Raw genomic sequence first — 14,438 nt, 5'->3', positions numbered from 1 at the left:
TATTTTATTTAAGTAATATTTTTTTTATTATTTATCTATTCCATGTGACTGATGTGAAATTAATGTCTCGTTATTCCGCCGTATTAAATAACTTTTCTTTTGTTTTTTTTTTTAGTAGTGAAAGTTTATTTATTTTTATTTCAAAATTCCATGTTACCATATTATTATTATTATGCAAAGTCGATCGCTTATTTATTCCTATTTACGTACAATTTACTGTCTGATGTGGTCTTTTAACCGGACGCATATCATCGAAACGTCAACATTGATAATCATAGTGATAATCTGAATAACAATGCTTATTTCCTATTTATCCTATCATAAGTTATTATTACATATTGAAAGCTAGTGGAATTTTCAATTGTTTTTATATTTTTGGAAACGTTCCATTGAAATCTTTTTAGTACTTAAATTGTTTCAAAATATTTTGTTTGATAGGAAAAACATTTTTTTTTACTACAATATATGTAAAATATATTTGTAATTCAAACGCTTTTTGTCAGTATTTTTTGTTTTATTAAGCTTTTTTTTATATATATGCGGCAGAATGTAACGCTGTGTACCTAAATGTGCCTTACGTGTATTATAGGAACATAGAGTGTTTAAGAAATTAAATCTATTGTTCATTATTTTGTATTAAGACGGTATTTTAGTTTTTGTTTTATTTTAAGTACATTTTTTTTTTTTGGATAAGAATGATTATATTATTTGTATTGTAAGACATTAATTAAAAAAAAAATGTATGCAAAAATTTATACAAATTGAATGTATAATAAACATAAATATCCTTTTATTTCATAATGTTTGTATTTTTACGAAAACCTTTCCAATTATATCACATACTTAAATCTATATAATATATAATTTGAAAAAGACTTTGTATGTATGTAAGTTTTGGTTCGTAGAATCCTTAACGTTATCGAAAAATATTTAATTTTCTATTGCAACGATATCAATATCGATTTCGATTCCGTTTTCAGTTCCAATTACAGATTCCTTTTTCAGTTCCGGTTCAGGATTTCTTTTTCAGTACCGGTTCCGGATACATTTTTCAGTTCCTGTTCCGGATTCCGTTTTCAGTTCCAGATCCGGATTCCTATTTCAGTTCCTGTTCCGGATTGCCGTTTAAGCGGTTTATATTACAAATAATGAGCGAAGCCGTGTAAAATCACTAGTAATATATAAAATGATAATTTTTTTCTTCAAATTTGAAAATAAATGATAAATATTTCGCATACCGGCAAACAAATATATGTATATATATTAATAAGTTGACCTTTCAGCATACATTCATACATATATATAGATATCTTTATGTGTTTTTTTATTACCTGATAAGTGTTCTATTCTACAATACACAGTAGAACAGTACACCTAAACAGTAATTAGGACAATGCCTAACAATACTCATCGAATTATAAAAGCAAAAACTGGAAAACCGGTGATGCTAAAGCCAAGGAATCGTTTGCTCCGTTACCCCTTTATAATATATCTAACTATATTGATCTACATTGGACTATATGTTGTAGTTCACACAGAATTTGACTTCATATTCAGGTCCAAAAATCAAACTATTGCTTATCCCATAAATTTAGCAGAGATGGACCAAATTGCTAGTGCGACTGAAGATGAGACCGTTCTAGACAGTGCCACTTTGAAGGTTCTGGAGAGTATCCTCGGATGTCAAGACAAGAGTTTCGAGCCCAGTGTCAAGCAACGCGGTGAGTATTGGGTGTTGTATAACTTCGTCAGAGCCGAGCACGGGCCTCTTGGATGCTACGAAACCGTCACATACACTACCCACAGTGATTTCACATTCTTGGATAATTTGGTGCCTCTTCTTGAAAAGTTAGTGTTGTAACGGTCTTTCTATTAGTGTTTTCTTCAGTTTTAACTATAAGTTTGAGTTATTTCAGGTGGAGAAATCCGGTCAGCTTAGCGGTCCACGCTCCGGGTGCTGACTTCGAACGTACTGTCGACTCTATTAGATACTTAAGAGATTGTATGAACACTGATCTTGTGAGGATGTATGTTACTTTTCATATATACTTCAGCAATGCACATATTCCTTCACAGGTGAATTTTATTAGTTATTAGTTAAAATATTAGGTGCTAGTTTAGTATGCGATCTACCTTTGAATTGCAGTCGACTATATACACAATCATGTATTTTTTTCGCTATAAATGTAATTTTTGTTTTTTATATGGCCAACCTTAACTTAACCTAACCTATCCTGACCCTTAAATAAATAGGTGTTGGCTGCTAAGATATGTTTTTTTTTTAATTTTATTTTATCAATATTTTCACAAAAAAAAAAAAACATCTTAGCAGCCAACACCTATTTATTTAAGGGTCAGGATAGTTTAGGTTAAGTTAAGGTTGGCCCTATTCATTTAAGATTAGGTTGTTAGGGTCGGTATTATTCAGTGTCAGTGTCACACGCGAGAACTGAGACAGTGAGAGAGCATATTTAAGTAAAAACGTGAAGGTAGATCGCATACTTAAGTCGATACGTGCATGTAGACCGCATACTAAATTAGCACCAACTATTAGTTGAAATCCCAAGATCGAATTTTAGCACGATCGGCTATCTAATTGTTTGTTTTTGACAATTATTTGAAGAAGCTACTTTATTACAAGCCCTTTTTTTCAAACGAGGGTTTTTGTTTAGAATAAAAGGTTGAATTAAAGTACATAAAAATTATTTATATGTATATAAATAGTTATTACATTTCTTTATGAGACAAAATATTGCTACATACAAATTATCCCGGTGTGTTCAAAATTGTTACATAAAGTTGCACTAAATGAATTTTCGACTATTTAATAAAACATAACCTACAAAACTTTTATCGTAAATATGTATGTATATTACAGCCGAAGTGTATTTTCAGTTGTAATATATTCCAACTGACGTTTTAAACCTTCTTCTTCTTGTTAATGCCTTGTCCGCATCCGGACGTTGGCGACCACCTCGTCGATTATTTGAATATATCCGCATCGGTCTTCAGCGGCTCGGAACAGCTCTTCGGCGCTCATATCGGTCCACATGCGCATGTTTCGAAGCCAAGATAACTTTTTCCTGCCAATCCATTTTTTTCCTTCTATTTTCCCCATGGTTATCAAACGGAGAAATTCGTATTTTGGACCCCGTATCATGTGTCCGAGGTACTCCATCTTTCTCCGCTTGATGACAGAAACAAGTTCCCTGCCTCTCCCCATCATGCCGAGGACAGCTTCGTTTGATATCTTTTTGGTCCACGGAATCTTCAGCATACGCCTATAGACCCACATCTCAAAAGCTTCAATGCGGCTGATCATCTTGGTTTTCAGAGTCCACGTCTCACATCCGTGTAGTAATACTGTCCAGACGTAGCTCTTCGCGAATCTCAACCGCGTATGAAGATTGAGATGCTTGTTTGTAAGGGCCGCCTTCATTTTTACAAATGCTGTTCTAGCCATCTCGATGCGAATTTTTAGATCTTCATCTGGGTCCATCTCTTCATTCAGCCAGGTACCCAGGTATTTGAATCTTTTTACTCTTTCTATCACCTCTCCATCCAAGGTTAGATTCCCGGTGTCTGTTTGCATTCTATCTACTATCATAAATTTTGTTTTCTTTAGATTTATGCGCAGACCTCTTCGATTGCTTTCTTGATGTACACGGTCTAGAGATCTTTGCAGGTCTGCTAAATTTTCAGCGACTAGTGCCGTGTCATCAGCATATCTTATATTGGTGATCGTCTCGCCGCCCACCTTGATGCCCTCCGCCTCTTGGAGAGCATCGTGGAAGATGGATTCGGTGTAGGTGTTAAAAAGAGTAGGTGATAGGATGCATCCTTGCCTGACGCCCCGTTCTATAGGAATCTCATCAGTGAACCATTTTAAACCATTCATATTCAAATACAATTCAACTAGTAATTTACATATATCTCTACAAGCGCAAATACTACAATCAATAGATCATTCCTTTTGTATGATGGGGCCGAAGTGTATTTTCAGTTGTAATATATTCCAACTGACGTTTTAAACCATTCATATTCAAATACAATTCAACTAGTAATTTACATATATCTCTACAAGCGCAAATACTACAATCAATAGATCATTCCTTTTGTATGATGGGGCCGAAGAGTATTTTCAGTTGTAATATACTCCAACTGGCATTTTAAGCCATTCATATTTGTATACAATTCAACTAGTAAATTATATCTGTGCAAGCGCAAACACACTTTCAACAATGTGCGTCAGTTGTAGTATAACAGTTGACTTTTGACAGCTCTGATTTTTATAGGAATGTTTTAGAATTCAATAATGCGTTAATATTTGTTAGATATTACGAATAAAGGTAATGAGTACTGTATTACGATAACTCTAAGAATGTGTTCAAAACAAAAAATGCGACTTTCTAACTCAATTTACTAGTTGAGTGACGTTTTCACGCAAACCTAACCTCTCCATCTAACCTGGTACCAAATTATAGTTGAACTGCATTTTCAGCTGTATTATATTTTGACCAGTCGGAATGTAAATGTTAGTTGGAACATATTCAAACTAGTCAAAATATATTACAATTGAAAATACGCATCAACTATAACAGTAGTCGGTACCAGGTTAGATGGAATATATTCCAACTAGTCAAAATATACACTTCAACTGTGACATATGTATGTATATACTATTATTAACATTTCAGATTCCCAATATGGATCAATTACTTAGTGACCGTTTCGATTGTAGTTTTCCTGAACCGTACACCGGGAAACAAAACATTTCTTACAAGATGCAGAATCGTCTCTTATATCCAGTGAATATCGGGAGAAACATAGCTCGTGAATCGGCTCTCACACACTTCGTCCTAGCATCAGACATTGAATTGTATCCCAGTACGTTCCTGGCCGAACGTTTCCTGAACATGATCGCTCGGAACAAACCTCTGCTGAATAATAACAAACGGAAAATATTCACATTGAACATATTCGAAGTAGAATCGTATCAATCGGTAAACTTATTACAACATCGCTCCCAATGTAATTGTTGATTGGTTTATAATCTTCATCATAAAACTGTTTTTATATATCATTCGTGCCATTTCTTATCAATATTACAAATATTTCAGGTTCCAAACACTAAAAGCGAACTATTAAATATGATTTTTCGAGGCTCTGCAATACCTTTCCACAAGAAAATATGCGCCAAATGTCACAGAGTACCAAAAAGTAAAAAATGGCTCCAAACCAACGAGACTGACGGTTGTTATTTATTTATTGTTTACATTTAATTAGTAATATATAGAGACACGTATTTTGGGCATTTTGCTATTAATGCTTAACTTCGGAATAGATGATAAATTCGTAAAATATGCGAATAGATGCTAAAATAACAAACAAAAGTGAAATTTGCAAAAAATTAGAAGGGTCTTCCTATCCCTTTGCCCATTTATTATGTGAAGAAATTGAGGGGATAAAACAGAGCTTGCAGTTTACCATAGACGGTATTTTTCCTGTCGAAACCAAGCAACTGCTTTTTTCTACTACTGTAAAGAAAAGAAGACAGTTGGAGCTGTGTATCCAAAAGGCTGCTCAAAAAAGCATCTTAAAACTAGACTCGCATTCAAGATTAAATGATAAAAATCTATTCCTCCAAACATTGAGTAAACTATTCAATCCATCTATGGCAGGTACAAAATCTAATATTAATGTTAAAGTAACAGTTTTGTTTTTTAGAAACCTGCCATTGTTTAATGTATTAACAGAGGCCCAATGTTTGGAAGGATATCAGCACTTTTTTAGACAATTATAGAGAATATAAAAAGTGAATTCACGCCAAATATATTGCTATTATTGATGGCAACAAAAATTAAATATGAAGAGTTTGGTTGTGCAACTCTATAATCTATTTGGTGTCCCGTCAATAATTTGGATGCTAAAAGGTATTTTAGTAAATACAAGATAATTGTTACATGCTAATATGCTCCATGTTGAATTTTAATTGGGATTATATTTTTATATTCATATTTTTTGTCTTTGTATTTTTATATTGATGTTTTATTCATTGCAATTTTAATTCCAAAACATTTTTGAATTTTTTAATTGTTGTGTTGTCTTTAAATTGTATACATATATGTATATAAATTTTATTAAAATTCATCGAATTTTTTTATTATTTAAATTAACTCTACATAAAAATATGCCCTAAAACGCTAAAATTGACAAAATAGATGCTCAAAACACGTGTTTCTAGTAATATGTAATCAATATTGACGTTGTATTCAACATTGTAGAGCTGAATGTATTTCATATTGTAAAAAGAGTTGGTCGGTTCTGTCAATGGGAGCCAATCTTCATCGGAACCAATTCAGACCCATGGTACGACGAAAGGCTGAGCTGGGAAGGCAAGAGTGACAAAATGACACAGGTATGATTACAGCTAAAGTTTTGTGTATTAATAATACATATTTTGATGCGTATTACAACTTTAAGGCGTACTCATTATGCGTAATGGATTATGATTTTGCGATTCTGAACAACGCTTTCCTCGTGCATCGACCAGGAATTAAAATTATGACGAAAGCTGATCGTTATTCTGCTCGTACTCGCTTCTCTAAGAAGATTAGTATATATATACGCCAAGTGATATTCCAAGAGCTAAAAGTCCTCCACGGAGCTAGGAGAGGGTGTGTATTGTAAGTTTTGAGTTGACATAACCTAAAAAAACGTTTGATATGTACATACAATCTATAATACTTTTCAATATACAGTAAAAATGCGCTTACATGTGTCTTATTCTTATATTTTATTATCGAAATAAACAATCATTGAGGAGATTTTGGTTTATCAAGCTTCAACTGTTTTCGTAGTCCCTCCATTAATGCTCCTTGTATATTCCATTTGGTGATGTTGTATAATTCTAAGTTTCTTATTTCTTTCAATTGTTCACTTATGATTTTTGCAAATGTATCTTCTTTGGATTCTGCGTTGCAGTTGCACTGATGTACATTAGGTTCAGGAGTTGGTATTGAAGAATCTTCACGTAGTCTCAACGAAGGCTAAAATAAAAATAAAAAATAGTTAATATTAAATCTGTATATTATGTACGACAAAAGTTTGTAGGTTATGTGTTTTAGATTCATTTAATGCAACAATTAGGAACACACCAGGATGATAACTTGTATGAAGCAATACTTTGTCTCATGAAGAAATGTACATAATTACTATATTTATTATAACCAGGGCCCGGCATTTTAAATTGTGCCTAATTTTTATGCCAAAAACTTAATAAACCCGGAAAAAAACAACAACTATGGACGATCCGATGTAGCGTGAGAATTATGAGAACTGAGGATGCTGTCGCATTCATGCAATATATATTTTTAATTATTTCTATTTAACTATATATATAATATTATTACAATATAATTTAATACAACGTCTTTAATAATATTACTGTAAGTTTTGCTGTTCATAACACTGTTCGACAAATGAAGACTTTTTTTTTGGTTCCGAGACGAGAAATGACTTTTCTTATAGATCTACGTTCAGTGAACACGAATATGGTAATAAAAAATGTTGATTGGCTCGAGATTCGGAGGTATATGTATTTTTTAAATCGCGGGATTTTTCTATATCTTGGTGTTGTTCGGTCAATGTCTCAAAATCTGTCAATTTCCTGTTCAAAATGAATATTGGAATCTATAGTCAGGTATTTTATCTTTCATTTGTAGTACTTTTCAGCTTTCAAATCTCTCTGAAGTAGTCGTCCAGTTCAAATCAAAAGTCAAAAGTACGGATTTTCACTTGGAATTTTTTCCCACTGTTAATACTATTTTATATTGAGTATTTTCTATGGAAATATGTTTATTGGGATAGTGTTCTGGCCACACTATTTTTTGTTTTCGTTTCGAAGGGTTAATTGGAAGTGTGCTGAATTTTAAATCGGTAAAATTGCGAGCATTAACGCAACCAGGGCCCGGACTTTCTCTTGGCGGCTCTGTTTATATATTACTAGTTGTTTTATCCGGCTTCGCTAAGTATTTGTAATATACACAGCTTAAACGTGGCGAATCTAATAGTAAATATTAATTTGTTTTTTTATTAAATTAATTTGAATCGAAAAAAAGCAATATTCAACGAATCGAATCGTCGTCTTAGATTCCCAACCAAAAATACTTACAAAGTCTATTTCGAAATTATACATATATTAGAAGATTAGAAGATACATATAAATATAAATCTATATTTACACTATACTTACATTTTCTTCATCACAGTCTTCCAAATCGCTTAAAACTTCACATTTGATAGGCATTTCAGAATTGCTGTTGAAAACGTCATCATCATCATTTTTTTCATCGAAATTTACCATTTCTTGTTCACATTTTACCATTTCAATTTCCTATTAAATAATAAAAAAAATTATTGTTACAAAATATGTACATACATATATTGAAAATAACAGTTTTCCGAAAATAACAAATAATATGTTTTTTTTTACATACATTAAAACTCCCACACACTGTAGACAAACTTTCAAATGCTTTGGATTCTTGTTTTAGTTTCTGAAACAATTTTAAACACATATAAAACCTATTCACCGTATATTTCACACGACAGACGAACTCATACGCTTTCAAATTTTCAAGCCGAACCTTCAACACGTCTATTGTAACATTATTATCATCCCCGCTGAACGTATCGTCATCAGTCATCGTCGCTTCAACATCGACGGAGCTTTTCACATACAAACGCCGATTGAACCTATCCAACCATCCATTACTAGCACAAAACTGCTCCACTCGGCTACCCCTCGGAGCGTCTTTGCTCAGCTGATGATGCAGACTCACGGCCTTGGTCCGTATGGTCCAAGAGTTCAAGTTGACACCCCGCCGGACGTTTTCTTCGATGTAATCGTTGAGCAGCTTCTCCATCTCGAGCATGATCCGAGGTCGGGTGCGGTTCAGCTTCATCGAGCCGAGCGGCGTGGCCACCCTGCTGCACTCCAGAATTTTATCTTTGTTTTTGATTATGGTCCGGACCGTTGAGCCAGCCAGGCCGAAGGATTTGCACACGTCCACCTGTCTCTCTCCAGAGCTGATCCTCTGCAGCACGTCCAGCTTCTCCTTGAGCGTTATACTTTTTCTAGCCAGCTTGGCACTGTTTTCTTTCATGATTAAGTGGAAAAGTGGTTTTAGTTCACTTTTTAATGAAGGGGTGACAGAACAGGGGACATACCACGCCCATGAGACGCACTGAACGCTCAAACAGCGTTATAGCGAGCGCAGCGCTCTCTATCTCCGATCGAACTAAACATAAAATAACATAAATACACCTAAATATGCAAGTAAACGAATGTCCGCCATTTTGATTTCAAAATTATGGCGCGAAAATACAGTGCGCTTTTAAATTTCAATTTTTTCAACGTGTGCTGTTATATAAAGATGAAGTTAAAAATAAATTATTTTAAAAACAATAAAAAGCTCGATTCAATTATTTTATTTTCTTCATATTAAACGAAACTCTTAAAGATTTTTGTTTATGTATAATTCCGATGTAAATATAAATGTGTCAAAATTTTTGAAGTTATTATTTTTCTATTCGATCATAGATGGCGATAATTTTAAACTTTCTGGAAATTTAACGGTACTTTTCCGATAACGGAATAAAATTACGTGTTGTGTGCGAAAGAAAGAGACGTTGCTATCCAAGTGACCAAACGAAACGTGCGAATATTTTAATCGAATACGATGTTTTAAACATTTTCCAATACGTTATAATTTAAGACCCGTGTTTTTGGTATATATTTTTGCATTTTCGTGTTTCATTTTAGCGAATCTGTTCAGTTTTATCACCTGTTTCTTCATTTTACATACATACAAAGAAGATCGTTTAATAATTTGTAACAAAATTTTATGAATTATAAAAAAATTGAAACCACAACAAATATATCTATTTATAAGCGGTTATTCGAAAATTTAAAAAAATTAAAATTATCGGTCTGCAATTTATTAAGCATATTGTAAAATATGAAGCGAAATAAATTGAATTAAAATATAAATGCAATTTATACGAACGCAGTATTTGCTTTAAATAAAAATTACAAAAATCGCGTTTCATTATCGATTTTTCATACTATCTAATGTTGTAATGTAATATCTTATAAATTAATTTAATGTTGCGGAACACATTCACTTTATAGTTCACTAGTGGTTTTACCCGGCTTCGCTCGGTATTTTTAATATAAACCGCTTAAACATGGCTAATCTAATAGTAAACATTTTATTAAATTTATTCGAATATTCATTTGTTTTTTTTATTAAATTTAACGTCACGGATTCTACGAACCAAAACTTACATACATACATACAAAGTCTCTTTCGAAATTATATATTAGATGTGAGTTGATTATATTTCAAATAAATAAATTACAAGGGCATGATAAATTCTATATATTAAATTGAAAAGCAAAATTTTCAGCATACCGAATTTTTTTCTTAGTCCTTTAAAAAATCATTTTCCAGTTTTATTATAACGTTTATTTGATTACTACGTTACAATTTAATAAATTCATAAAAGTTCATTATAACGCGATGTATATTTGCATTATATAAAATTAAATTGACATTTTATAAATTTACTAAAGATGGCTTGCCCTCAGAACTTCTAAATTTAATAATGTGAAATTAACTCGCATTGACAGTGATTAAATTATTTATTTATAATTTTCTTGCTTTTGAATGCCTCTCGACTATGGCAATAATTAAAAACATTTATCATATATAATAATAGCCTAATGCGTGTGTGTGTGTGTGTGTGTGTGAAGAGCTGTCTGTTAACCATGCTCCGTCTCTCTTTCTTCGTTTGGAATCGTATATCGTGGAAAGAGACGCGGCATAGTGTGGGCATAAGAGTGCTTTGCATATGCGCGACGCGCTGTCACTTTGGACAGTGGGTATCGTATATAATAATTATTTTGTTTATGTCGGCCGATTAAATGGCGGCTTCAGTTGATACGAATTGCGATCTTTTACCGAGTGCACAAGTATGTGCACGCAGGCCACTAGTAAATGATATTATTATAAGAATCATCTTCCAAGAGGGTCCCACGTTGAGCGCCAATATAACCATCGTCTTCTTCCGAAAGGGCCCCATATTATTTGGGCCGATATAACATCCACTCCTTTTGGGCATGCTTGGGTATAATTCCCTTGAACTTCGGAGAAACTTATCTTTAATTAGTTTTGTTCTCTTGGTTCTACGCAGTAATACGTCATGCCCGTCGTTGCTAGAACAGTTGGGACTTTATGTACTTTATGTAACTCATCAGATATTAGGTAGACATCATCATTTGATGGTTGTACCTCCTGCTCGCACACTTCATTATCGAATGGGTCATATTCCAAGAGCTATTCGACTTCTCAATGAAATCGTTGCCGCCGAGCCTGAATGTGATATTTTCCACCTCAGTGAGCGTAGGTTATCGCAGATTATTTTAACCTATTTGTCTGGTAGCCTGCGCTCATCATTATTTTCACAATTGAATGTGATGTATGAGTGGAATTTTGATCTTCTCTCTTCCATTTGGGCCTCGAAGGGATATTTTGTATTTGCAGCTGGCTCTTATATAATATATTAGTGCTGGCTATATGTAGGTACAAGACATTATCTACTTTGTATTTTATTATTTGACATTTTTACTTTATATGCTATTATTATGAGACTATTGATTTTTTTATGATTATGTATAAATGTATTTTTGTTTGCATATAATGTATACATATGTTACAGTGAAAGCATGTTTCAAGTGAAAATATATTTTCACCAATTTAAGCAGTGAAAATGTATCAAACAATGAATTTACATCGATTAACTCTATAAATTTAACCGTAACAACGCAATCTTAAATGAATAGGGCCAACCCTTACTTAACCTAACCTCTCCTAACCCTTAAATAATACCAACCCTAACAATCTAATCTTAAATGAATAAAACCAACCCTGAAAATTTAACTGGTTATGATTTCACTGAAACGTCAGTGAAAATATATTTTCACTTGAAATACAATTTCACCGTGACATATATTTTTATTTTTCTCATCTCTCTGTATTTTTTCGACCATTATGGCGCATTAGGTACTCCTGTAATGCCACAATGGTCCAAACTAAAACTTAAATAAATAAATAGTAATCGGCGTGACGGGAAAATCCCACGTGTATCAATATGACGGTGAAGGCTCCTGGAGACGTAAACGATGTACATAGTTAATTAAGCTCTTTATTAAACTGTAGGACTTTAAAAATTTGAGGTGGAATCGTCTTGTCGAAGATCAGCCAACTGTTCGAGCTGGCGGGAGACGAGAGTCCAGATCAGTCATCATCACGAGGTGCCCCCTCGTCGATGATGGACTATGACATGATGCTATTTACTACAAACAGCGCTAGGTAGGGAAAATGGCGACAACCCAGGAACTCTTCAAGCTACCACTGGATCTCGACCACCGTTCTCAGCAGCTGGTGGAGTTGAGGTATTGATAGTAGACGTATCAGCTTAGCCCTTTGGTATGGTTACCAATCATGTTATGGACGATGCATAGGACATGGCGTTACAATGCTGATTTTACGTTGAAGAAAATCGAAGTACGTGTAATTGTGTATTTACATAGGATACGTGTGAAAATTTGAAACACATAGAGTTTTAATTAGTTCAAAAGGCTATTGAAATGTTAGACTTGTGAGTGATGAATTAAGAATATAATGGCAGGAAGTAATTAAAGCGTAATACCACTTCCTCGCTAGAAAACATGTCGTCTTGTTGATGTTCTCCCTGCATCAATCCATCTTCAGATATGGTGTCCTGAAATGCATAAGACGACACTGATTAGTTAACGATTGGAGATTTGACTTTGACATTAGATTCAGGTGAACGGTCGAATCATTCGGGTATATCTTCTTTTTTTTTTTTATTATTGGCTGTTGGCGATGATCTTTTAACAAAAATGGAGGAAATCGAGAGTTCAGATGACCAACGGAGCGACAGACCCAGGGTCAACTGGTTCCCTTTCATCAAAGGTCACGCTTATCGCATACGAAGAAGAACCGCTTTGAATTTTTTAGTAATTTTGCGAATCATTCAATCGTTACGCCACTTTTTACGCGGAAAATGCGTACATTTTAAATTCGCCTAGTAACGTTTGGTTATGGCAATGTATTATAATATATGTTAGAGAAAGGGTGTAAAGCGCAAAACAGTATACACTGACTAGTAAGTGTATGCATCATCAAAATCACCCAGTAACAGTATACACGAGAGAATGAATGAACACGTTTAGTAGTAAATTCGTACACTAGCTATCCGTACGCAGTAAATGCTTAACGAAAGGAATAATAACCTTTTTATTTGCTCTCTTGCTTTGTAAGACAATTGTAAATGACAGCAGTGAACCATTTTGTTGTGGGTCAAAGCATCCTGGCCACCTAAGGGCGATAACACAATGAATGGTGCGTGGTACCTGTTTTGTTAGATACTTTTTAAACATGCGAAAAAAACGCAGCACCCCTAGCCCATATTCATGATGCACAGTCCCAAAAATCACCCCCTGGAGTGTTTTCGGTGATATTTCATCTATTCAGAAGACTATTCAGAAGCGTTTTCTGAGTCATTTATACCATAAGTCTGGTTTTGTAAGATTGTTCCCAACATATAGGCCGAAAACACACTGAGTGGTATATGGTACGTGTTTTTTTTTAGATACTTTTAAACATGCGAAAAAACGCAGCACTCCCAGCCCATATACATGGTACACAGTCCCAAAAATTACCCCTAGAGTGTTTTCAATGATATTTTATCCTTGCTTGACAGAGATCGATAACGGTGAATCCCATATTTGAAGAAATGTAGTAGAAACATATGAACTCTGCACGTGCAACTACACCTGAATTCGGCTTGGGGAACAACCACTATCACGGCGGGGATCCAAGGACATGACGTTCCATACCACTCAGTGTGTTTTCGCCCCAAGTCTGGTATTGACCGTGTGTGCAGTGTGCACATAGAGAAAGTCGTTATCCCGATTGTGTCAAAGCCTAAGGGCGAAATCACACAGCGGTGAATGTGGCACGTGGTTTTTTTAGATACTTTTAAACATGCGAAAACAATTATGCGTGCCGGTCATTCATGGATCGCCTGGCACGCCCAGCCCCACAATGAACCTCTGGAAAATTTTCGGTCAAATTGTATGCTTGTATTTATCCTTGCTTGACAGAGATCGATAACGGTGTATCCCATATTTGAAGAAATGTAGGAGACCACTCACGGCGAGGAGCGATGCACACGGTGTGCCGTTCATCGCTGTATGTTTTCACCCTAATTCTGTGTATTTGTCCCAACGAAAGGTACTCATTTGATCCACGTGTTCCAATTCGAATCTTATACGTATAATTTTT

At 34.2% G+C, this 14,438-nt stretch overlaps 2 protein-coding genes across 2 annotated transcripts in view; one reads left to right on the top strand and one right to left on the bottom strand.

Moving 5' to 3' along the window:
- Window positions 1–537: 537 nt before the first annotated feature.
- LOC143909756 (beta-1,4-glucuronyltransferase 1-like) lies at window positions 538–6,843 on the top strand. Its single transcript, XM_077427921.1, has 6 exons — window positions 538–1,848; window positions 1,917–2,076; window positions 4,698–5,003; window positions 5,121–5,253; window positions 6,285–6,418; window positions 6,484–6,843. Exons 1-6 carry the CDS (start codon window positions 1,394–1,396, stop codon window positions 6,688–6,690), a joined length of 1,395 nt encoding a protein of 464 aa, XP_077284047.1. The 5' UTR covers window positions 538–1,393; the 3' UTR covers window positions 6,691–6,843.
- Window positions 6,421–14,438, bottom strand: part of LOC143909755 (uncharacterized) — a 23,671-nt gene continuing 15,653 nt past the window's right edge. The window contains exons 4-8 of the mRNA XM_077427920.1: window positions 12,778–12,849; window positions 8,499–8,558; window positions 8,255–8,395; window positions 6,777–7,049; window positions 6,421–6,708 (exon numbers count right to left, since the gene is read on the bottom strand). Coding sequence (XP_077284046.1) covers window positions 6,816–7,049; window positions 8,255–8,395; window positions 8,499–8,558; window positions 12,778–12,849 — 507 coding nt within the window. The 3' untranslated portion in view covers window positions 6,421–6,708; window positions 6,777–6,815. The remainder of the gene's footprint in view (window positions 6,709–6,776; window positions 7,050–8,254; window positions 8,396–8,498; window positions 8,559–12,777; window positions 12,850–14,438) is intronic.

Source organism: Arctopsyche grandis, chromosome 3 (assembly GCF_051622035.1).
Source record: "Arctopsyche grandis isolate Sample6627 chromosome 3, ASM5162203v2, whole genome shotgun sequence".
Taxonomy (NCBI): domain Eukaryota; kingdom Metazoa; phylum Arthropoda; class Insecta; order Trichoptera; family Hydropsychidae; genus Arctopsyche; species Arctopsyche grandis.
Note: the sequence above shows the minus strand (reverse complement) of the source record. Positions and strands in the feature narration are given on the sequence as shown.